The sequence below is a fragment of the Pavona decussata genome, unplaced genomic scaffold (assembly GCF_977016875.1).
Source record: "Pavona decussata unplaced genomic scaffold, jaPavDecu1.1 SCAFFOLD_234, whole genome shotgun sequence".
Taxonomy (NCBI): Eukaryota; Metazoa; Cnidaria; class Anthozoa; order Scleractinia; family Agariciidae; genus Pavona; species Pavona decussata.
This window is the reverse complement of record NW_028145639.1, coordinates 1,891,188-1,916,956: the sequence shown is the minus strand read 5'-3', so window position 1 is coordinate 1,916,956 and position 25,769 is coordinate 1,891,188. Positions and strand designations below refer to the sequence as shown.

Below are 25,769 nucleotides of genomic sequence, written 5' to 3'. Positions count from 1 at the left end.
GTATGAAATTTTAAATTGCTTTTTCAACGCCTGGATATCATATACCGCCGTAATATTGAACATTGTCGCAATTCATGCAATAAGAAAAACACCTTTATTGCCAAAGCCTTTCAAAACATTGCTCCTGAGTCTCTCTGTTTCTGATCTCGGCGTTGCATTAATTGCTCAACCTTTGAACATTGCTTCTTTTGTCAAGGGATATTTGAAGCAAAACACTGAAAACCATCCCACTTTGAATTTCATTCACAAAGTTTATCTCGTTACTGTGAATTTATTCTTTTTTGCTTCGTTCTTCGGTGTCACAGCTCTTATGTCTTCTCTTATGTCTTATGCCTCTCGCTCGTTATCTTAAACTAAATTAAAAAAGGGGGGGGGGGGGGGTAGGGGCGCATAGCCAAGGCTGAGCTCCGTTTGCTGGGAGTAAGTAATGAAACTGAGATCATGAGTTCTGCCATATATTGGCCACAAGTGTGGCCGTTTATTTTCTAACAAGTCAACTGAATCACATAATCTAAAATGGTAATTTATTTCCAGCAAAGGTGGGGGCAAACCTGCCGTCTGAACCAGGTGATACCCCCCCCCCCCCCCCCCCATTAACTTCATTTAATTACCTATCGAGGGAGGGCCAAGGGTGGGGAAAACGTTTTCCTACTGAAGCTGGAGAAAAAGAGGCCTGAGCTCTGGCCTGCATTGATTAAATACTCAGAACTAAGAGTCCCGTATGTAAACTGACCCCTACTAGTCAAACATTAACTCACGTAGCGAGCCGCATAAATTCATTTATTCTTTGTAGGAATAAATTTCCTTTGAGGTCCCTTTAAACGGTTTCAACATTTGTTTTAACATGTGTTCAACACTTTGTTGAACCAAATTTTGGGGGCGTTTGAACAGGTCGTCCAACATTGATAGCGTAAAAAAAGCGTGTTGAATCAAATTTAAATCGGTTTAAACTTTCATTCAACATCCATACAACGTTTCCTTTGTTCTCAAAAATGCTGAATGGTGTTGAAGCCGTTTGAACACTCCGTTCAAAATTTGTCCAACATCCATTCAACTTTTAAACGCACAATAAATGCTCGCGTTACTGAAGACACTAGATTAAGCAGCGCAATCATGTCACAGGTGACTTGATAACGCATTACACAGCAAATGATGCTTTTTGATTGGTTTCTGGTCTTACGTACGTAACAGTAACAGGTAACTTAAGGCCAGGCCAAACGAGTGCGACATCATCCAAAAGTGTTGAAAGAGGTGGCCAACGAATGCAACATGTTTGATGCAACGCTTGGACTCGAGGGTCTGAGACAAACATTTTCCCAGAATCCTTAGAAACAAACCTGGGCCATGTTGGTTTGCCAAAACATTGCGCGAGACCGATCGACCTTCGATTCGCGTCAGACCGTTTTCTCGCTTTTCCTGGTCTTACAGTTTCACTTACTCCTTTGCCCTTTCTCTTTCTATTTGAAGAATCTTGCTTGTGTTCAAGCTTTCGTCGTTGAGAGATTCAAAACTTTGTTCTTTTTACTGTAGCTTGAACACTCTTGTGGCATTGCGCGAAGCGATAAATCATCGCCATGGATACAGATACTCGCAAAATCAGCTTAGTGGGCATGCACGCGTTCAACAATGTTGAATATATGGTGGCCAAACGAATGCAACATTGTTGTTCACACCTTAGAACAAAAGACATGTTGGAGGATGTTGAAGATGATGTTTGATGGAAATCAAATTTCGTTCACCATCGTGCAACATGCTGGCCAAACACAACATGTTAGATTCAACAATGTTGGACGATGTTGCATCAAATGTTGCAACTGTTTGGCCGGGCCTTTACTGAACATCTTAAAAACGTTTTCACGCTGAAATTGCCGCAAAAAAAAGAAGTTATCAACGTTCAGCCTCAGCACCAGAATTAGACATTCTCATACAAAAAAGAATGCAAGCCAAGAAAGGCTTTTGAGATTTCCTGTTCAATATTGTACTACTAGTGATACGTGTCAATATATAATAAATAAATACTCAATTTGGGCAAAATAAATAAGTAAAGTGAAATGAATAGAATTAACACAAGTGTTAACACTTGTTCTAGCGTGAATATCAGTTTCAGCCATTTATAACTGGGAAATTCTAAATATTACTCATTATTACTCATTGCTCATTACAAAAATATTCATTTTTAACAATTTTATCAGGATTCTTTAATGAATTCGTGTCAAAATTTAATCTTCAACTGAGCAAAAATGCCCTCTTCAATAACACGCAACTCGAAAACAATGCCTTTGCAATATAGTCAACCTTTTTACAATTACATCTAAGAAGGAAACATGCATGCAACCAAGGCGACGAAACTTTTTAATTACAATTTTTTTGTAGAACAATACTAATCGAAATATTTAACAGGTTGAGAAATGCACTTAAGTGCGGCTCAGTTTTACCGCAAAATAGAATTGGGGTCCGTTTTTTCCTCCTAAAACAAAATGAATCGCGATGTTGTTGTTGTTATTTTTTTTTTTCTTAAACAGACTAGGGTTGTTTCTATTTTTCCACCAAAATATTATTTCTATGTTTTTGGATTGTCTCATCGCGAAATTCAGAGCCAGAAGCTCATACAATTTTAAAGCCGCTATTTCTGTTACCGGTTCTGCCCTTTGGACTCCCCATAATACATTACAATTCAAGATGGCCGAAAAAGTCCATTGAAATGGGTGTTTAATGTTGTTTTGGTGACTCAACACCTCATCTTTCTTTAAAAGGAAAACAAATTCTAATCATTAAAAGGTTTTTTATCGGAGAGTTCAAGACGAAAATAACCATCTGCTGCAGGCAGAGCGTCACTAACAAATTGATCAAAGGCGAAGTTTAATTGAACTTTCTTGTTTATTTAACAAAGTTTTCATTCTCATAAATCGACAATGGAAAATGTCGTGTTTAAACTTTTATTATGAAATTGTAAAAAATTTCATAACAGGCTTGCAAATCACCACGGACTGGTACATCGCAGTACTGAATTTTGCTTCTAGCTACGCCTTTTCTTCTGCAAAAACAATGAATAATGTAGCTGTTCGCAACGCTATCAGTTGTCAAACCAACCGGAGAACCTAATACTGGCTTTTCTTTTTGTGATTATATCCTTCTCACGAACTGAAGTTCTAATATTAAATTGCAATGTTACCCTTAGCTTTTTTTGGACGGAAAAACAAAGAAGACCGACAAAGTGGTCTTGTGACGTGTACTGGGAACAAACTAGGTTGATCACACTTGTTTTCATCGACAATTTAAACGGTAGCTTTCAAGAGTCTTAACCGCTAATTGAGGCGGTGTTGACCGATGTTTTTTAATTGAGTAATTACCCGCTTTTTGATTGGATGAACTTCAATGCTGTTTCGGCTTTTATTTTTTTTTTAAGTGCATCATCCTAATTTGCAAGAAAAGGAAACTCAAATCAGCGGAAAGTTGTTTGATCAAAGGATTCAACACGTCTGCTGTAGGCGTATTTTTGTTCATTTAATACGGTTACCATTACTAAAAAATTTTCAGTGAAAAAGGATAAAATAACTGAAGTATAACAGGAGTTCAAAAGATTGAATTCTCTCGTATTAAGACAGCTCCTGATAGGAGCAGCCAGGTGCGATCTTCAGAAATCCAGTCAGTGTTGACAATGGAAGAAGGTGGATTATACTGGTATGAAATTTTAAATTGCTTTTTCAACGCCTGGATATCATATACCGCCGTAATGTTGAACATTGTCGCAATTCATGCAATAAGAAAAACACCTTCATTGCCAAAGCCTTTCAAAACATTGCTCCTGAGTCTCTCTGTTTCTGATCTTGGCGTTGGATTAGTGGCTCAACCTTTGAACATTGCTTCTTTTGTTATGGAATATTTGGAGCAAAACACTGAAAACCATCCCACTTTAAATATCATTCACGAAGTTTATCTCGCTACTGTGAATTTATTCTTTTTTGCTTCGTTCTTCGGTGTCACAGCTCTGAGTGTAGACAGATTCTTGGCCATTCATCTTCATCTCCGATATCAGGAACTTGTGACTCACAAACGTCTTGTTGCTGTTGTGATCTCAATATGGGTGGTTAGCGCAAGTCTTTCGTTGGTTGGGTTGTTTATCCCAGTGAATATTATTTACGTTATTTTCGCCATTATCGAGATCTTATGTCTTGTAACGGCAACATTGCTAAATTATAAGATATACATGGCCGCCCGACGCCACGCAGATCAAACCCATATGTTTCAGGTCCGGCAAGAGACACAAGATACTGCGATGGCGAATGTCAAGAGGGTGAAGAAATACGTAATCACCACAGTCTACGTGTATCTTGTGTTTTTAGTTTGTTATTTACCAGACATCTGTATCTTATGGATTATAGCTATAACCACCAAACCACCAGATTCAGTCTTTATCGTCCAGAATTTCACGGTGACCCTATTGCTTCTAAATTCTTCGCTTAATCCTGTAGTGTACTACTTGAAGATGAGACACATTCGACACGCTGTTATCGAGATACTACGAAAGATAAAGCAAATCTCAGGATTGTAGCGTTAATATAAGGCTACAAAAAAATAGTGACCACAGAAGCAAAGCTATGAATTTGTATAAATACATACTGCTACATTTAACTTTCAACCATTTAACCCATTGCATGATCTCACTTGGTATTTTAAGAAGAAGAAGTGCCTTTATTTACCATTTTGTTTTAAAATAACTGAAATAAGCTGTTACATCAAAGAGGCAGGAGATCCAGCAAGCTCTGTCGAGCTTTTTAAAAGATCCTCGCTTAAATTTATTTAAATAGATATATAAATCAGTTAATAACAGTTAATTTTTCAACGCTAGTGACCTGAAATCTGGGGTGCTTTTCATTTAGCCAACAACAACGGTTGAAATGAGGTTGAACTCCAAATGGAACGCGTAACATACGGACAACCTTCGGAGGTACTCCACTTTGTCCGTTTCCTGAACCAATCGGAACTGAAGTTACCGCTCCATTTGCACAAAATTGCCCCCTTTGTTGTATTGAGACTCGTGATATCATTGCGCCACCACTTACGTTTTTTGATCTACCAAAGACATTGTAAGTTTGGAACGAAAGAAAAATATTAATGCGTTTCCATTTCACACAGAAAGTTTCCAGAATTTCCGATCGACCGAGCAATTAATTTTGACTGAACGGAAAGCGCCCCTGGAAGACCATGAGGAACGGGAAACATGGGGTCGACTAATCAAACTGTGTTGTCTTGGACAAAAAGCCGAGAGACGGGGCAATCTACCAAACAGTACAGCCGTTTCAAGTTTTATTGTGGCATGTTACATTTTGGCCTATAATTCCTTTATGCACCTTTCGATGTCCCGTTTGTGAGTGCCAGTGATGCAAAAGATGGAGTGCAAATCGACCTTGACAAGGAATCGTATGGTCAATTTGCCTAAACTTGAACAAACTGGAACTCACATTTAGATTTGAACAGCCTTGAAGATAGGGAAAACAACCCCAATATAGCTTCGTCTAACTGCGGAAATTATGGTGTAAGAAGCAGCTGTTATGTGAGTGCAGATTGGCTTTTTCCCGGTGGTTGTTGTTTGTGATGGCTATTGGCTGAAAGCTCTTCTTATAGCTGTTCTCCAAAGAGTATTGATCTTGAGTTAGTTTCTTAAAATGGGAGGATCATGGGGATTTTATATCATTTCAAAAACCCATTTTTTCTGTATTATGAGAAACCTAAATATGATGGCACAGTTATGTCATAAATTACCATTTCAGCATACTATCCTGCAGTGCGTGTCTCTGGCCATAGATGGGTCGATCGGGTAAGAATTGACTGCAAGTTGGAACAAATAAGGCAAACGACCTTGCCCAACGTCTTGCATTTTCCGTTCCAAAATGCACTAGAACCTATCGCGATCTGTTTATCTTTCAAGAATTAATTTAGTCGATTTCTTTCACAGTGTTCCACAATTATAGTACCATTTTCATCGCGAAGGTCGAAATCACCGTGAAACTTCCCCTTTAACAATAAGCAGTCAAAAGCAGTACGCAGTTTCATCAATTTCTAGTGCAACGAAAGAGGTTGTCACTGTGGTATTATTATATATAGGCGGTACGTCTGTGGTGAAAAAACTGGAACAACTTGTTCCTTGACCTAAATGTCTTGAGCTCCCCCAAATGCAAACCTCTCGAGTATGCACCTAATTTTACCGACGTTGAAATCTGCAATACTAGGTTGGCAACCGAGTTTTGATGCTTTTCATTTTATTCGGTTCTTTGTTTAGTTTCTTGTTTTTTTTTTGTGTGTGCGTGTTTGCTTGCCTGTTTTAATCACGTTTTTCTCAAAGAAAACACTCGTACAGTTCGTGGAAAAAATACTGTGTTTAAATGCGTGCTGTAAGACATAAAAATGGGCTGTTAAAACTGAAAGAATTAAAAAACATATTAAAATATAAAAAATAAAAGGGGAGGTCCTCTTATCTTCATTTCACCGGCAGTGACAGTGAATATATTTAGTAATGCATCAATCAATTAATCAATCAATCAATCAATCAAACAATGAATCAATCAACTAATCACTCAACCAACAATCTTTACTTATTTATACATGGTTCAAAATTCATCAGGTCGATAAAAATAAACGTACAAGTGATCCATCAATATCAAAATGTATAAATGTATAAAAATCTTAAACCTAAACAACAATTCTTAATCTTAAAGAAACCTTGACCTGTTTTCCGTGAATGCAATGTCCAACCAATAAGACAACTAATAAGACAACTCTCAAAAGCTTTCCCCTCTGTATCCTATTCGAAAACAGAGACCAATAGAGAACTTTTATGTTCATTCTGTTTTAACTTTTAATTTTCCACCACCAGCAGACAAAAAGAATGATTAAAAAACCACTACGTGGTCCAGTGACATCGATAGAGAATTAAACGGAACAATACGAATATCAAGCTGGCCTTGACTATAAACACAAAAGCCTTCCAATTTATTGTGCAATTAATTTTATCGATTTAAAAAATACACGTTTAAAGTTTCAATCAGTTTCACCATTAGTTTGAAAATTGAAAGAACCACAAAGCCGGTGAGCGATATTGTGAAGTTTTTTTATACTTTACGCATGGTGATTTTAATCAATTTGGAAAAACTGAATTTCCTCACAAAGGTCTCTTATTAGTATTTTGATCAAGATTAGCCCTGTTCCCTATGTGAACGAGATTTTATTACATTGTTTGTAGAGTGGCCAGCACTTGTCATTTCATGAAATCATATTACCTATGATTTACAAACGCTGGAAGTTTTATTTCTGACAAGTTTAACATCTGTTCATTTTGTGCAACGTCAGTGACTCAAACACGCCGTTAGCTCAACCTGACGATTAGCTGAAAGCTTCAAATACGCAGTCTCTAACCTTAAAAAATATAACTCTGTTGTTCATCCTGTTGATAAGTTTTCAATGGCAGGAGGTGAAGAATTATATCCATGGTACATCACTAATTGCGTCTTGAACGCTTTCTTGTCTTATACCGCCATCATGTTGAACAGTACTACAATTCACGCAATAAGAAAAACTTCCTCGTTGCCAAAGACGTTAAAAACATTACTCCTGAGTCTGGCTGTTTCTGATCTTGGCGTTGGTTTATTTGCTCAACCTTTGAACATTGCTTTTCTTGTAATGAAGTCCAAACAAATCAGAGAAAATGATCCAGCTTTTGATGCGACGTTGCTGGCGTCCCTACTGTCAACAAATTTATTTGTTTTTGCTTCGTTCTTTGGTGTGATGGCTCTAAGTGCAGACAGATTCCTAGCCATTCATCTTCATCTCAGATACCAGGAACTTGTGACTCACAATCGTGTTGTTGCTGTGGTGATCTCAGTTTGGGCGTTCAGTGCCGCACTTCCATCGGTGGTTAGATTGTGGATCCCAGCGAATATCGTTTACATGATCGGACCCATCACCTGTGTTGCTTGCGTAACTGTTACAGCATTTCTAAATTACAAGATATACATGGCCGTACGACGCCACGCACATCAAATCCAAGCTCTTCAGGTGCAGCAAGCCGCACAAAATGTTCAAACGGCAACTGTAGGGAAATCTGCGGTCACTTCAATTTACATATATATCGTGTTTTTGGTTTGTTATTTACCAAACGCTTGTATTTTGTGCATTATGGCCATAAAGTCTCATCCGCTAAATAATGTTATACAGAACTTTACAATAACGGTGATGTATCTCAATTCATCCCTTAATCCTTTAATTTACTGCTGGAAGTTGAGACACATTCGACGCTCTGTCATGAACTTACTTCGAAAGACGTTAGCATGTCACAAAAGAAGAAAGTTTTTGGCAAGCAAGTGAATAGCGACTAACAAAGCGCTATACATAGGTGATTTTTGTTTTCGTCTTTGCATGGGAATGGTTTTCAGTTATAAATTATGACATTTATCACCTTTGCAGAATAGTATGTATATTCTTTGACTTTAAGCCGGTCCCCTTTATAGCACGCGGGAAATTTTGAGCTTGCGTTTTTATTCAGAAAAACTACCAGTCGCTGTTGTGTTCAACTAATATTCCTATAACTGTTTAAGACCTCTATGAAAAAAGTGCGTTCCTGATGTGGTACAAAAATTATCCACCAATACAAAGGAGAGGCAGAACTTCAAATGGTTCGAACCCATGCGTCATTTCATAAGTCTGCGTAGTATGATCATCCAGCTGGTCAATATAGTCCTGAAAGACTGTTTGTGTTGACACTGACTGACGCTTAGACTCGAAACCTGTCATTGAAGTTAAAACATTTAGAAATAAATGAAAAATGAAAATAGTAAAAGACAAAGACGTTAAAAAAGAAAAAACACGTCACATCTTTTAGATTCTTGAGGTAACACGTAGTTGTAACTGAATATGAATATATGAAACATCGTATATTGAAGTGCGGATAAAAGATTAGATAGAAGAAAGATCCTCGCAGTTAGTACGCAACTAAGATCAACTAACGGCAGTTGCAAAAAGAAAGCCTGAAAAAAATTCAGGCTTGAACGGGATTCGAACCCATAACCTCTGCGATGCTCTGGTCATATTGTGAGTTCGTAATATACCCGTGAAGGACGAATAAATGAATATGTAATATATCAAACACGAGACACAGCGTTTCATCACATATCAAACACCGAGAAGAGAGTTAAACATACGACGCGTAGCGCAGTATTTTTGACGAACTTCGAGGTTTTTGATATTTTGATGAAACACTCTGGCGAGTGTTTGATATAACTTCTCAAACAAACTAATTTTGAAGGGGAAATTAAGTATGCAAAAACAAGGAGTTTTTCATCAGATATCCAAACGCGTCACGGTGCATGATTTCCTTTGTCTTTGGCTTTTCAATTATTAATGAGTTTAAGAAGAATATATGAAACATGATATATTGAACTGCGGATGAAAGATTAGATAGAACAAAGATCCTCGCAGTTAGTACGTAGTTGTAATGGAGGATACCTATCTTTCAAGTTAGGAACCGAGTTGGGAACCGAGTTAGGAACCCATATATCGATTAGATATATATATGTAGTAAACGATTGGCTTTTTCTTTCATCTGGGGAGAGAAAAACTTCTTGCGTACCTGTAACAGTTGCCAGGTCGGAATCCATCAGTAGAAAGTGTCCATAATCCCACTGTATGAATATTATATCTACGCCAGAACGAAATACCGTACATTTTTAGACTGTGATTTTAGCTCTCCTGTAGCTCATTAAACCTATTTTATGTGGTAAATTCCTAAAGTCTCCGTCTTTCACCTCAGCTAGCCACACTTCCATGCGATTGTTTTATTTTGCAAGGTTCATTTCTGAAAGTCACCAGTGTGGTTCAGAAACACAGCAATTTTTTAGGTAGATCGAAACCGATTAACAGCGTACGTTTTGGAGATAAAAACGGATTCGAGTACTTCATCGCCGACAGGACAGTATGGCCGAAGGCTGAAAACAGCATAACCAACTTTTCAGGAACGCCTCGGGCTCGTATCTCGCTTTCATATTTGCTCACTGCGATTTTCAATCTATCGAAGTCAAACTTTTAAAGGCACAACACAGGATCTCTCTCAAGAGTTTGTAGCTGTTGCGTTTTCGTAGGGTCCAAAACACGATAAAATACAATAGAATTATTCACGGCTAAAATCAAAGACCTTCGCTCTACAATATCTCGCCAAAAATCATCCAAATCGCGTTCAAATTGCTCGTTTTGGTAATACTTCTTTTGATCAGCGGCTCTTTTAAAAGTGGCGATCAACAACTTTGTATTTGACCACTCGATCTTTCCTGACATCATGCCGGCCTGTGAAAACCTGCGGTTGAGACCATTGCATGACTGACTTAAAATTAATTTCGATGTCCGAGATTTGTCACGATCCAGATTTCAAGTACATAATAGCGTTAAATCGCATAATGACTTGCTTGTTTCCTTTGAATTCAGCAAACCTTTCTTTCCGCGACAGCGTGGGGCGCACGAAACCTAATGGAGTGTGAAAAGGAGCAAATGAGAGGAGAGAGGAGCCGGAGTGGACAACAGAGGCTACACATAGGATGCGTAGCGGTTTTTTTCTTTTCAGGACTCGCAATATCTTTTCCGCTCTTTCTTGTGCCCCTCTCGTTCACATTTGAACTTTAGTCTTAGAAAAACATGGTTTAAGTTTTGTTGTAAACTGCTTCATTGATTCATTGTTAGATCGATTAAAACAAAGTTATTTCAAGAAAGTTGTTAAACATTGCGTGGTCATCCCGACCATAACCTGACTGACTTCAAAATTCTGGGTTCAACTTCAAATAGGGCATTCTATTTCTAACCAGGCGAAACCCCTAGTTTAGAGGTAAAGTGCTGATCGGAACTGATGCTAGGCTAACACAAAGACGATTTACTTTGAAAATCAACAACAACAACAACAACAACAACAAAACAGCCAAAAACCTGTCTCAAATCAATAACCAAATCGCCCAAAGTTTGTTTAACTCGCTTGCCAACTTCTTACTCGGTTCCCAACTCGGTTCCTAACTCGGTTCCTAACTCGGTTCCCAACTCGGTTCCCAACTCGGTTCCTAACTCGGTTCCCAACTCGGTTTCCAACTCGGTTCCCAACTCGGTTCCTAACTTGGTTCCCAACTCGGTTCCTAACTCGGTTGTTAGTTTCTCTCGTTGTAATGTTCATATCTCGTTTCCGTATTTCTATCCTTAATGTCAAGTTGTAGCTGTGGAATAATGAACTTGTTGAGTTTCCTTTTATATAACTCAGTATTTCCCCCTTTCACAGACAGGAATTGTCCTGTTTAAATATTTAGACGACTGTTAACTTTTTTCTTTTTACGACAAAAACCAATTATGTTGACTAGTGATCCAGCAATGGCGATCGACAATTAAAGGGACGGAAATATATCATACTCGCTAAGACAACTAACGTAGCCGAATCCAAACAAGTGATGCCGAAATTATTTGTTGAATTTGACAAGCACAAATTTATAAACCAAACATTCGATCAAATTGACTGTCAATTGCTAAAACAGATGATTGTTGTTGCACAGAATACTTACTTAACTGCTTACTTACTCAGCACTGAAGCTGGAGCTGGCCTGGTTAAAAACTCAACTGATAAATTTTTTAAATCAAGTTATTTGTCTATGATCTCGTACATGTTGATCACAACAGTTAGTGGCAATGGCTCTGTTTCCTGTCCTCAATAGCTTAAAACTTCAAGTATTGTGGCTTGGACTGCTATCAATGCTTTTGAAAATTATATTTAGCAAGACGTTTTGATTTCGTGTTGACAAACCCTTGACAAGCTGTTGTTCATTTTATTCACAACCACACCGTTACCAGATTTTATGACGGTGTGTATTTAATCCGGTTTCGTCACAGCTGGAGTTAAACAATTCTATTCGTATGTCGCTACTTACAACTTTTCAGTTTTCTCGCCTTATTCCGCCTCTCTTTGCAGTCATTACAAACACTTCATCATAACCAAAGACCTGACGGACATATATGTTTTCCCTCCCAAAATTATCAACCTTGCAATTCATATTATTCATTTGAAACAAAGCAAGACTGGCATTGAGGAATATGTCTTTACCTCCAGTTTCGTCAGTGAAAGCTATAAATGGTGTTGTTTAACTAAATATTTTTGCCTTCTTATTGGACGAACATCGATATGCCTTTACATTCATTGGCAGGTTCACTAGACGTGTGTAAACATATGTTTTTGATGTGAAGTCTGTCTTGACCAAAAGACCAAAATTAAATTTTAAACATAACTTCGTTTCAAATCGGAGTTAAAAGAAAATTTAGTAGGTTTGGCTTGCGTTACTGTGATATTAGTCGATGCAGTACCCTCGGCTAAGACTAGAACATAGCGGAAGTTATAACCTATTGTCATTTTAATGCGAGAAAAAAATTTTCTTTTAATATTCAAATTAAGTGTAGTATTGAAAAGAAAAGAGACGTGGGAGTCTTAAAACACCGACAAAGCGTAAAATTCATTCAAAGATGAGCAGACGATCCTGCGTCCAAGTTACTGGTATATTGATCGGTTTAAATGGTTTGAACAAACTCAGTCATCTATGGCTTTCAACCGCTGAATCCGATATTTTCTACCAGGTTTGTACAAGGTGAACCTTCGTTCCATGTTGTATGAGACATTATTCTGAAATTGGAATTGCTGCAAGCTTAACGGGATTGTTAGGATCAATTCTCGCCTTTCTACAATAGATAACTCTTGACCGTTGTCTACTAGAACTCAAGAAACTTTTCTTCAGATAACAATGGAAGAAAGTGGATTACATTGGTATGAAATTTTATATTGCGTCTTTAACGCCTGGATATCGTATACCGCCATAATATTGAACAGTGCCACAATTCATGCAATAAGAAAAACATCGCCGTTGCCAAAGCCTTTAAAAACTTTGCTCCTGAGTTTGACTGTCTCTGATCTTGGTGTTGGATTACTGGTCCTACCTTTGAACATCGCTTCTTTTGTCATGGAATTGAAACAAAAATCTGAAAACAGCCAGACTTTATATATCACGCACAGCGCGTACCTCGTTGCTATGAATTTATTTTTTCTTGCTACGTTCTTTGGTGTTACAGCTCTGAGTGCTGACAGATTCCTGGCTATTCATCTTCATCTTAGATATCAGGAACTTGTGACTCGCAAGCGTGTTATTGCGGTGGTGATCTCAATTTGGATGTTGAGCACATTTCTCTCTTTGGTTGCGTTATGGACCTCATTAAATATTATTTACGTAATTTTTGGCATTGTTGAGACTGTTGGATTCCTAACATCGACGTTTCTAAATTATAAGATATACTTGATAGCTCGACACCACGCGCATCAAATACAGGTGCTTCATGGACAGCAAGAGACGCAGGATGGCCAAATGGCCAATGCTAATAGACTGAGAAAATCTGCGGTCGCTACAGTCTACGTATATGTAGTGTTTTGGGTTTGTTATCTACCTGACATCTGTGTCTTATGGATTATGGCTACAAACTCTGAACCACAAAATTTTGTCAACATACAAAGTTTCACAGTAACGCTGCTGCTTTTAAATTCGTCTCTCAATCCTCTGATTTACTGCTGGAAGATGAGACGCATTCGACACTCGGTCATGAACATCCTGAGAAACGTATTTTCATGCTAGAAGTGGGAGCAAAACAGTGGCCAATTGTCAGCGAGTAGACTGTTGCTTAAGCTTTATTATCACCATACCTTTTAATGTTTTCTACAAATACGAAACCCACAATAACTCAAAAAGGGAGGGGTCTGTGTTTTGTTTCACAATATTGCGGGCAGTCCTTTTTTTCTCAGTTTTTTCGGCGTCATCCCTAAGGAGGACTATACTGACTTCACTGATGTTTCTATTTATGAACTGAGCACATTGTCAAGAACATACTACGAAACGCACTTTCAAATCACAGATGAATAAAGCTTAGCATTGGAACCTGAGTGCTGCAGTAAAAACGCCATGTAAATATTGTTCCTTGGGGTTTTCTTATCTTGTTAAAGCCACATGGCAAAAATGTGGCTGAATACGCCAGTTATCTATTGTTTAGAAAAGAATTATAATAGAGCGGGTTTTTTTACCTAAGGGTAGTAAAACCAATACCAAATTATTTGCTCTAACAAATAACAACAGGCTTCTTATTGGTTGAAAAAGTGGCGTGAGTTTTCAGTATTAACCAATCACGGAACGTACACGTAGCCAAGGAAAACCAAAGCAAGTGTAAAATTACTTGCCGCAGTTCATTGAAAATCACGTGCACGTTATATACCAAAATACTAGTTATAATGAAAGATGGTCTATAAAAGTACCATGACATAACTTAAGCTAGTTTTTAAATAGAAGTTTAAAAGACTAGTTATAGATAACAAGATAGTCAAATATGATTCTCAAACTCATTAATTAATAATTCTTTAAGAGAAAACAAAGAAAATCACTACTGTGACCGTGGTTTGGATATGTGTTCCTAATTACCATAAAATTTTGCCAACTTGAGCCTTGAATTTCTTCAAGAATTATCGATCATTTGAGAACCCATACCAAACACTCGAAAGTGTGTTTCATCAGATATCCAAACACCTCGAAGTCGTTTAAAGAACTCGGCAGCGCCTCGTTTTTTCAACCTACTTCTCAGTGTTTGTATATCTGATGAAACACGCTTTCTCGTGTTTGATATATTACTATATTACAAATGGTAAACGGCTCAGCGTGCACAATTGAGTAAGAGTAAGTCTAGACGTACTAAGCTTCTTGAGTGCTTGGCAAACCTCCCAACCGCATCCATAACTAAATAGTGTACATTGAACTGTTTACCATTTTAACATAATCTTAACAGAGAATAGAATTTGTTTTAGTCGAGTTACTACATGGCATGTATTAGACACAAATCCTGCTTTACATAGAGCTATCAATAAAAAACCTCACGTTTTTGGCTTAATCCTGTTATTTTCCATCTGCAAGTCAATTGTAGGACATTTTATTGTTGCTAATCCGAAAACAATTATAAACCAGAATTATATTATCTCAAACTGACTCAAGGCGTTTTAGACGACCTGAGCTCGTGCTACCTCATACGCCAGCGTGCATTCATGGGCAAATAGTAAATGCTTAATTGACCGATAGAGCAAGCGCTTTACTTTAGTTATGTTATAAAAGCAGCCTGGATTTAACTGAAGGTGAATGAATGAATTTCTTCCCTCTGTTGGTATACTGTACTAAAAGTACGTTTTCTTAAACTACAATGTGACGAGCTAGAAAAACATCACATATAAGTGTACAGGGGATGGCCTTATTCGTGCAACCAGCCATCATTAATGAGTGTTATCCCAGTGATATATATTGTCATAAGTCAAGAACTCACCAGGCGATTTATCCGCCGATTCAGTTTGATTTTTTTACTCCAGTTCGTTATTGTCCGCCATTTCGAAAAGTATATTGTTAAAACATCTCAGTCTAATTGGCGAGAAGCGTATAAATCGCAGGAGCGAGCACAGTACGCGTATGACTGTGCATTTATCGCCGTCATCTGAAACACCACTGAAAATCTTCATTACTTTTTTATGAATATTTCTGTTTGGCGAACAGTGACAGAATGCCTAGTTTCCGTTTACGTTTCTGCGTGTAATTCTTAGTTTTCATATGACCCCACCAAAACTGCCAGACCTTTAGAATTCAGTTTTACCTTCATCGAGGTAATATTACCTTAAAATCCATCTTTTACCACTTTACAGATGTATATATCGTCCTACCCTTTTAAAATATAGAGCATTTAGGATTTCCCTCGTTTTCACCGCACGTGGCATCAAGATGGCGGTATTGACACAGCTGTTTCGTGTGTTAAAAGTTGATGTGAATATTCACAAGTTCACGAGAGAAAACTAACCGCTTCCGTAAACGGTGAATTCCACATGTTTTCATTTATTTCTTGCAGCCATGTTGGTGTCCCACCGAGAGACACCAATAATTATGGCGTTTCCATACTGCGCTGTGTTAATTTGTGTCGAGCATTTTGACAGATAACTCAAGTAAAGGACATCGCAAAGACCTGAGACTGAGAATGGTTGTTTACTTTTTTATCTTCTATAATATTTCAACTTCTTGACTTTCTTTCATTGAACGGATTCAATTTTATTCTTTTATGGCGTGATAGTGAGAATCGGCAGTAGCTGTTCTTTAAGAGCGCCGTTTCATCAGTTAAAAGCAGTGAAGTAAATCCATATCTGCGAGATTTGGTCGGCTCGACAGTTGCAACTCGCGGGGATGGACATGTTTTGCCATGAGAAGCTGTCGAACATCCAATTAATTTCACTTCTTTGAAAAACGGTGGACTCAAATCAGTGGACAAATGCGTTTGTTTCCTTGTTTTTTTCTGTTTGTTTATTATTTTATTTTTGTCATCATACATCATTTTTTTTTAAAGCATACAACATGATCAGTAGCATGTTGAAAGACAAAAAAGGTTGTGTAATGTAAGGACCCATAGATTGTCGGTACAACACAGTAATTTTATGTCCCGTTGAGAACTGTTTTTCACGGAGTGACTCCTTTAAAATTGTCCCTACTGAACAATGCAGGTGTCGTGTGCGCAAACCTATATTCTTTTGCTAAGTTGGCCACTTAAAGTCGCCCAGTAACGTCGACCAACGGTTAAAGGAACGCAAACATATCGTTCTCGTTCTGACAACTTACGCCACCGTATCCAAATATTCCACAATTCATTTTACCAATTCGACTACACCAAACGCTCTATACAAACAACCATGCTGTACATTTAACAGGAGGCCAAGGTTAAGTTGTCTTTTTTATAAAGTCTCTCTTACTTCATGGTATATGTTGAGCATGAGGTTTCCAAGATAGGTAAACAAATGTAAATGATATTTTTTTTTTACCCTGATAGAGCAACAAAGAGTTCCAGGGGAAATTGGAGTTTGGAAGTGTTCGATTTGTGGAGGGAAGAAAACCGGAGAACCTAGAGAAAAACCCTCGGAGGAGGGGCGAGAACCACAACATATTTACATACGCCTGACAGCTTTTGATGACACATCTTTGGATATCTGTCCAATTTTATCACCCTCAGTGACTCTTGCACACCGTTTACCTGACTAAAAACATTTGTTTAAGAGACTGTTATTCAGTTTCTTACCTTCATTTTTCAATGGCGGTAGGTGAAGAATTCTATTCATCGTACATCGCTAACTGCGTCTTGAATGCTTTCTTGTGTTGCACCGCCATCTTGTTGAACAGCATCACAATCCACGCGATAAGAAACACTTCATTATTGCCGAAGACTTTGAAAACATTGCTCCTGAGTCTGGCTGTTTCTGATCTTGGTGTTGGCTTACTGGTGCATCCATTGTACACTGCAGTTCTTGTCATGGAGCCAAAGCAAAACTCAGAGAGCAATCCAGCTTATAAGGCGACCTTCAAAGTGTTACTCTTCCCAGCAAATTTATTTGCGTTTGCTTCGTTCTTTGGTATTATAGCTCTGGGTGCAGACAGGTTCATGGCCATTCGTCTTCATCTCCGATACCAGGAACTTGTGACTTACAAGCGTGTTGTAGGTGCGGTTATCTCAGCCTGGCTGTTCAGTGCACTTCTTTCGTTAGTAAGGTTTTGGATCCCACAGGAGATTATTTACGTGATTTTTGCCATAATTCATGCTGCTTGCCTTATCACTTCAGCATTTCTGACTTGCAAGATATATCTAGCTGTGCGACGCCATGCAAATCAAATCCACGCTCTGGTGCGGCAAGTATCGTTCAATGTAGAAATTGCCAAAGTCGAAAGACTAAGAAAATCTGCAGTCGCTGTGCTGTACGTGTACGCTGCGCTTTTGGTTTGTTATTTGCCAAACATTTGCCTTCTATGGACTGTGGCAATAACCAGCTCTAAGCCGCGGATCCTGCATATCGTCATACAACGTTACACTGTAACCCTTTTATTCCTCAATTCATCTCTCAATCCTCTGATTTACTGCTGGAAGATGAGACACATTCGACACTCGGTCATGAACATCCTGAGAAACGCATTTTCATGCTAGAACTGGGAGCAAAACAGTGGCCAATTGTCAACGAGTAGACTGTTGCTTTTTTGAAGCTTTATTATCATCATACCATTTAATCCTTCTACAAATAAGAAACCTACAATAACCCAAAAAGCGAGGGGTCTGTGTTTTTGTTTCAATATATTGCGGGCAGTCAGTGATGTATATATTTATGAACTGAGAACATTATATTTATTTAATGTTAAGCTACAAACCATTAGAACGTTAAAGAGGGTAGGTTATGAACAGGAAGACATTGCTAAGCCAGCAACATGTATTGTATTTAAAGCGTAGTGCAAGACTGCTATCAGGTTTTCACGTTTTGCTATAATACTAACATCTTCCCAGCTAGACAGGGCGTTTTCGGTTGTTCTGACGCCCCGCAAGTGTTAAGACTTGCTAATGAAACTACAGGATAGTAGTGCAGCTGAATAAACCCGAACTACGACATCTATATACAACTTTGACAGGACACATATGTAAATACAACAAAAAGCGCTAAAATATGTACATAGTTCACAGCCTGACAAATTATTTTGCCTGGATCTCACATTAACATATGATAGTTTAAAAAGACAAGATGTCAGAACAGCAAAACGCTAAAAGATGTAACTGGGGGGTAATGAGAACAAAAATAGTTAAAATAAATAAGTAATTATAAGTGTCCGTTTTATTTTGGTTTGTCAGTTGTTTCTACTGAAACAGAGGAGCCTGAGAACACATAGCAAATGCACTTGTTCGTATCGATTTCTTTTAATGAGACAAATGATTCTTTGTGACAAGTTTCATCCGCGCTGTTAGGTGTTGAATCAATTGAATAAGATGCCTACAGTTAGGTCGATAACACCCTTAGCAAAATGGCCAGTGCTTCAGCTACCTCCAAACGGCAATCATTGTGGCACCAAAGCTACCAAAACAATAAACAATCGAGGAGTGGGGAGAAGAAAAGAAATTACGAATATCGTACATATATAATTGTAACTAAATTACAACACTAGCTGTATAAAGCAACAAATGGTAACACTAACATTAAGGAATATGGAAGAATGTAAAATATGAAATATAACTGAGATTGTAAAGATTAGTAAATTTAAGGATGTGGAGCTTGAAGAGAACACAAAGCTCTTTTTCCCGGAAATGGAGATTTTCGTCGATTTTTTGCACTACAAAAAAAGTGGAGGGAGATGGGGGGAGGGTAGAATGGATTCAAATTAACTGACCCTTCAGTCACGCTTTTGTTAACGAATTGCAGGTCGGAACAGATTAATTAATAATACCATGGTAGTCATGCACACAACTTAAGAAGCTACGGAAAGAAACTTGAAAAAATGTCGAGCTTGAACGGGTCTCAAACGTATCGCCTCTGCGATATCGTTGTAGTGCTCTAACAAAATGGGAAGTCACCTCTCAATTGCCTTGATGGCTCAGTTGGTAAAACAATGCACCAACATTGCAGAGGTCAAGCATGTTCAGAAAATATAAAATATTTTCCTCGCAACAAAACATCACCATTACCGGTAAAAACGTATCCCCCGGACTTTCAAGTTGCTCAGTTTATTTTTTCTAGACTCGGGTGAGCCTTTTATCTCCAGAGCTCCTAGCATAACACCGACTGTCAGCTGTAGGCAATAAAAGGGCTTTTTTAAACGTCTTATTACAAAATTTGAGGATGTAAAGACAAGTTCGTTTTTAAAACGTTATTTATTTATTTATTTATTTATTTATTTATTTTCATAATCAGCCCCTTCAACGTTCTTCAGTTAATCAGTTATGGAAGAAAACGGGATCAAGGAAAACGTTTTGTTCCTGAAGAGCGTCTTGAACCATCTGGTATTTAGATCAGTTGTTGAATGTGCTCAAGTCTAATTATGCTATGAATGCAGGTCACATGAGCCCGACAGAAAGCCAAGGGTATTTTTTTTAAATTGACTGAAATCAACGGGAGATGCAAAGAAAGACAGAAAATTAAAGTATAACTAGACCGGTGTTTTTAGATCACAAAATTTACCGGCTGCGAAAGGGCCAAACCTTGATGCCCTTCTCAGTCCAGTTAACTAAGAAGATAAACTTTAAAACACCAATGATATATCTTAGGTTATTTTCTAAACAATGTGATTTTCTTTAAAACACAACATCTCGGGCCATCTCCTAAACTTTTGCGTAAAAGCTCTATTCAATTACCATGACGCGTGCTCCAATTGGTTGCGAAGACGTTTTTGGGTCGTATGGCGCTAGTCGCATCATTTGACAAGCTTTATTTTCTAAAAGGAAAAGAAAACAGCTGCTTGTACGGATAATAATTTTAAGAAAAAAATAATTCTGATCTTCCTCACGACCTCTCATCTTTTCATCTGGTTTTAAGTAAGTACACCAAATTCTTGAAAAATGACACCCGAAACTAGAAATGAAGCATATTTTGCCGGCGCATTGCGATGGCCTCAGTTAAGTTCTGCTTTTAAATTCGGTTTGTTCCGGCCTACGGCAATGTTCGTTAAAACTGCGTATTCTTTTCAAAATTCTAATCGGATAGAGGCTATTCTGCTCGAATTCTGTTCGGTACAATGCTACTTTGTGCAGCGAAATTGTGGCCGTCTAAGCTGTATCTACAGCATTCGCCATAACCGAATTATCTTTTTTTTTAACACAGCTTGGTTTAAAGTGGCTAAGTGGGCGCGTTTTAGCTATTTTCATGCAAGTTTGTTTTGAATTTATTATCAACTGCTTTTAATATTCCTTAAACTGTTTTGTATACCTTTTGTATAATTACTGACTTTTCCGTATTGTGCCCGGATTGTGCTCGAAAATTCGCTGTTTTACCTTCCGATTTGCTCAGTGCCACAGGTGATGAATTATGCACGAAATTCTGCCGACAGAATTTATCCAATCGACAGGCAGCGTTTGCTTATAGCAGCTGGTCATGATTGAGAACACGTACCATTAAAACGACGCTGAAGACATTAAACTGCTACAGCTACATTTAGCTGAAAATTGCTGTTTAAAGTATTTAGTTCAACAAATAATACATGCACGTTTTAAATTTTGATGCCTTTTTCAACAATAACGTCCTTAATTACTAATACGACGAAATTTGATGCTGTTTCATTCTTCTTGAAAATGATGAAAGGCGAATCAACTTTGCTTTTCTCTTCACAAACATCTGCGACACCATAGGGACTCCATGTGGAATATACCCAGCAATCAAAAAGCAGTAGCAGAAGTGTCTTGTTTGGGGTGTATATAAGATTCAAAAGCATATTGTATTTTTATCTGAACAGCGCTGTGAGAGAACAATAATAAGACGCTTAACATTTTTTTTAAACATCCTGGTTATCTGCCCCATGGTTTAACGGAACTAAGACTTCTCGGTTTAACTTTTTCTTGGGAAATAGATATTTTTCGAAGAGTGCCTTTAGGAACACTTTCATCGCTCCTCGCAATTTTCAAAGGCGATGAAAGCAGACGAGGAATTCTATTCATCGTACATCTTCAATTGTGTCCTCAACGCTTTCTTATCTCCAACCGCCATCATGCTCAACGTTATAACAATCCACGCAATAAGGAAAACTTCATCGCTGCCAAAACCTTTGAAGACATTGCTCTTGAGTCTGGCTGTTTCTGATCTTGGTGTTGGATTATTTGTCCAGCCATTGTCCGTTGCGTTGCTTGCAATGAAGCTCGAACAAAACATTGAAAACAATCAAGCTTATACTGTTACGCAGATCACTTATCTCATCTCAACAAATTTATTTGGTATTGCTTCGTTCTTCGGTGTCACAGCTCTAAGTGTAGACAGACTCTTGGCCATTCATCTTCATCTCAGATATCAGGAACTAGTGACCCACCAGCGTGTTGTTGTTTTGGTGATCTCCGTTGTGGGTGTTCAGTACAGTTATTTCGTTGGTGAGGTTGTGGACTCCAGTGAGTATTATTTTCTTGATTTTTGCCATTATTTCTGTTCTTTGCCTCATAACAGCAGCAACTGCAAACTACAAGATATGTTTGGCCGTTCGACGCCATGCACATCAAATCCAAGCCCAGGTGCAGGAAGTGGCGATTGTTGTAAGGTTGAGAAAATCTGCCGCTGCAACAGGTTACGTCTTTCTCGTGTATGTGGTTTGTTACTTGCCAAACACATTGATTTTGTGGATCAGCGCTTTTAGCTCGCAACCAATAAATGCTCTTATACATACTTACACTATTACGCTCGTGTTCCTGAACTCTTCTCTCAATCCTCTGATTTACTGCTGGAAGATGAGACACATTCGACGCGCTGTCATGGACATGCTGCGGAATCTTCTAACTAGGAACTAAGTAGAGAAGAAGATGTAATGTAAACTGGACAGTGGACTAACAAACAATTGTACATAACTGGTCTACTACAAAATGTACCAAGGTGGAAGACGAACTTAAACTCAATTTAACTCGATTGTCATTAACGGAGCAAGAAGGCCAAATGTTTTATTCCCCTTCAATTATAGCGGCCTTTCTTCTTCAGTTTTCGATCATTACGTTTATGTCATTATGAGTACAACAACTCATGCTCTTGGCCAGCAATGCAAGTGACGAACGACTGCAATCCTCAAACTGGCCATGAGGTGAATTAGTAATTCACTAGCAATATTATGACTTATATATGCATGGTACTTTGTAGAAACTTCTAGAAATCATTGGTAATTCAAGAAGAGTAAATCACCTCGTTTTTCAACCCACTTCTCGGTGTTTGCAAATTAGATGAAACACTCCTCTTCGTGTTTCACATATTCAATGAGCATGAAAATGGTATTTAGCGATAATTACGCATGCCAAGTGATAGTGTTTTGATTTCAATAGGATAGCGTTATCAAAGTTTCATTTCAGCTATATTGTGAAAAATTTGTTGAAAACTGTCATAGAAAATTCACCCAAAAGCCATTTTCGGTGAGTATATGTTCGGGAGGACTTAATCGCCTCAGAAATTCGGATTAAGTTGTCAAGTTTTCCTCCACAAAATATCGTCTCAAAATTTCGTACCACTAGAAAACTAATTCCTTTCGTTTTCGAAGGGGAAAATTTGTCATTACGACTGCGAAAGAAAAGGTCGGCTAGCAGTTTCGTAAAGCCAACAACAAATATTAACTTCGCAGAATAAGATGCTGCTCCTTAAAACTTTCTGCAACTTAGATTTTCAGCTAAAGCATCCAAACAGACTGTATTGCCTCGCCCAGATTTGTCTTATAGCAAGGCAGAAAATGATCTGGGAACATTAAAGATAGACAACATCACGTTGTAAGTCTGCCAGAGCTCTGCCTCGTTCAAGCTCTGGAACACAACTGTTATAGGTTGACATGAAATGAAATTACCAAAATGCCAACCATGACAAAGTATTTTATTAATTTTGAAGAGACATTACAGGCCCCCGAGACATAACCCTTAAATGGGTTTGTAATAATGCTACATCAAAAAAATTTAAATGTTGTCTTCTCGTTATCATTTGTTTTATTTGTACATAATTAATGATATACGATTGCTGTGTAAGTGCATATTCAGGCGCGTAGCTAAGGTTTCGAGAGGGATGTTCGTTGAGCCGCAAATCTTGCTGAGCGCCGGAGGCGCTCTTACTAGGGGGGTCCGGGGGTGTGCTCCCCCGGAAATTTTTGAAAATCTAGGTTCCCAGAAACTCCATTTCCTGCATTTGAGACCCATTTTAGGCAAATCACAATTTTGTTTTATAGCAGCTTTTAAAGCTATATACATCATTTCGACGGCATAATAATTATTGTTTCAACTTAAACAAGCAAGTTCAAGGTACATTCCGCGCCTTGTCAAGTTCTGATAGCTATTCGATCTGCTGATAGTCATACACTAAGCTGGTAAACTGCATCATTCTCGGGTGTAGGCCTTCGAACAAATTGACCATCTCGTCAAGAATGACAGGCAGATCATATTTGATATGCATCAGAGCCAGGGCGGACAGCCTACTCTCTCCCATGGTACACCTCATGTAGTTGTTCAACCTCCTCATTGTGCTTATGGAACATTCACATTCACAAGTGGTGACTGGAAGGGTGGCAGCAATTTTCAGGAGCATGTACAGGTTGGGGAAGTTGTCGGGATCACATGCTTTTAGTGACGAAGCACACGAATCAGCAACAATTCGTCCGTCCTGAACCATAATTTTCCACCTCTGGCCTAAAGCACGGGTTTATATCTCTTTATTTCTTTGGTTAATGTATTTCGACCACAGGAACTTTATTTAATAGTTTTTCTTCCGCCATTATCGATCTTCAAAGGGGGTTCGTTCGAACCTCTCGAACCCCCCCTCCTACGCGCCTGATATTTACCATGATTAAAGTAACAATTAAAGGCTTGATTAAAGCGTTTGAATACAGTTTATGATGGTCCATACCAAATCTTTTCACCCGCCTATTAAGCAGACTTAAGCAGACAAACCAATCGATATAAATTCACACCAGTTATTTATTTCAGATTGAAGTTCGTCAAGATTGACAATTTGGTGAAATTACGACGATCAACAAAATAACTCCAAATTAGTAAAAGTATTTTTTTTATTAGCATTCATTAATTTTCATATTACCACGGCAACTAATTTTTGAGAGGCAGTTTTTTTCGCAAAACGGAAAAATCCTTTTAAATGAAGAAAAATACTTTTCTTAGTGTAACATTTGTGTTTTTAGTTTATATTAGTGCCCCTTTAAAAAAATTTGGAGCTTTTCTGAAGTTTTAGGGAAATCCAATGATGGCGGATCCAAGATAACCAGCATTTAACAGTCATGGCGTAATTATCACGTCATATGACGTTATCGCTTCTTGTTGCGGACCTCAAAGGAAATATCGTTAGATGTACTATTTATCCTCTAACAGGCCTTCTCGTCATAGCTTCTATAGTTGCGAAGTTATGGAGGGGTGACGGAATTAGCCTCACCTCGGCCCCAGACGACAAAAAAGAAAACATCCGGTCTAGACAGGGATGAACTATGGTGAATGGCAAAATTTGACGGCCTCGTGACTTTTGCGTCATACCACTCTCACTTCCTTTAACTTATACGTTCACCAGCAAGACAGTAAATTTGTCATTACCTAGGTCTACGGAGGACAAAAATGAGATGCTAGATCCACAGAAACAACGGTAATTGGAACTATAATGGGAAATGAGCCTTATTTGAGACTTCTTTTGGCCTGAGTACTTGAAAATTTGGGTAAAATTTCAGTAACATGAAGATAAGCCCAGAAACGGAGAAATCAACTTACGTTTACATTGTACAGCGGGGCATTTAAACGGCTCGTTTGTCCCGGACGAGGGGTATTTGCCTCTTTTTTTCAACATGCTAACGTCCGGGGATCGGTAGGGTACGGTAGGACAAGGGCGCTGATGGAAATGGCTAATGCATTAGTTGCGTAGGTTCTTAATTAATTCTTCAATTATTTCGCTTTTTGTTCGGTCTTTGCTAACGATCAACATAGTCACCTGTTCCTCATATGTTTATAAGTTTTTTGTAGAAAGTAATGAACTTCACAAAAACAGAAAATTATTAATATGAAGATTAAACTAGATGGAAAAAAAATGCCTAAGTGTACAAGAGAATAGAGCGTTTTCATTCACGTGACTACTGGCCATATTGGTTTACTGAAACAAAAGAAAGTATTCGTATAAAAATAGAGTTCAATTCCCAGAGGTTTAGTTTGGG

The 25,769-nt window shown here is 38.2% G+C and overlaps 3 protein-coding genes across 3 annotated transcripts; all 3 read left to right on the top strand.

The window, feature by feature from the left end:
• Positions 1–3,558: 3,558 nt before the first annotated feature.
• Positions 3,559–19,279, top strand: LOC146458089 (adenosine receptor A1-like). The gene is made up of 2 exons (XM_085091191.1): positions 3,559–3,681; positions 16,939–19,279. The coding sequence occupies exon 2, from the start codon at positions 17,197–17,199 to the stop codon at positions 18,079–18,081; it is 885 nt and encodes a 294-aa protein (XP_084947317.1). The 5' UTR covers positions 3,559–3,681; positions 16,939–17,196; the 3' UTR covers positions 18,082–19,279.
• Positions 7,432–8,799, top strand: LOC146458091 (melanocortin receptor 5-like). The gene has a single exon (XM_085091339.1). It carries the CDS (start codon positions 7,459–7,461, stop codon positions 8,359–8,361), a length of 903 nt encoding a protein of 300 aa, XP_084947465.1. The 5' UTR covers positions 7,432–7,458; the 3' UTR covers positions 8,362–8,799.
• Positions 11,778–14,173, top strand: LOC146458090 (adenosine receptor A3-like). Its single transcript, XM_085091293.1, has one exon. The coding sequence runs from the start codon at positions 12,804–12,806 to the stop codon at positions 13,680–13,682; it is 879 nt and encodes a 292-aa protein (XP_084947419.1). The 5' UTR covers positions 11,778–12,803; the 3' UTR covers positions 13,683–14,173.
• Positions 19,280–25,769: the final 6,490 nt, after the last annotated feature.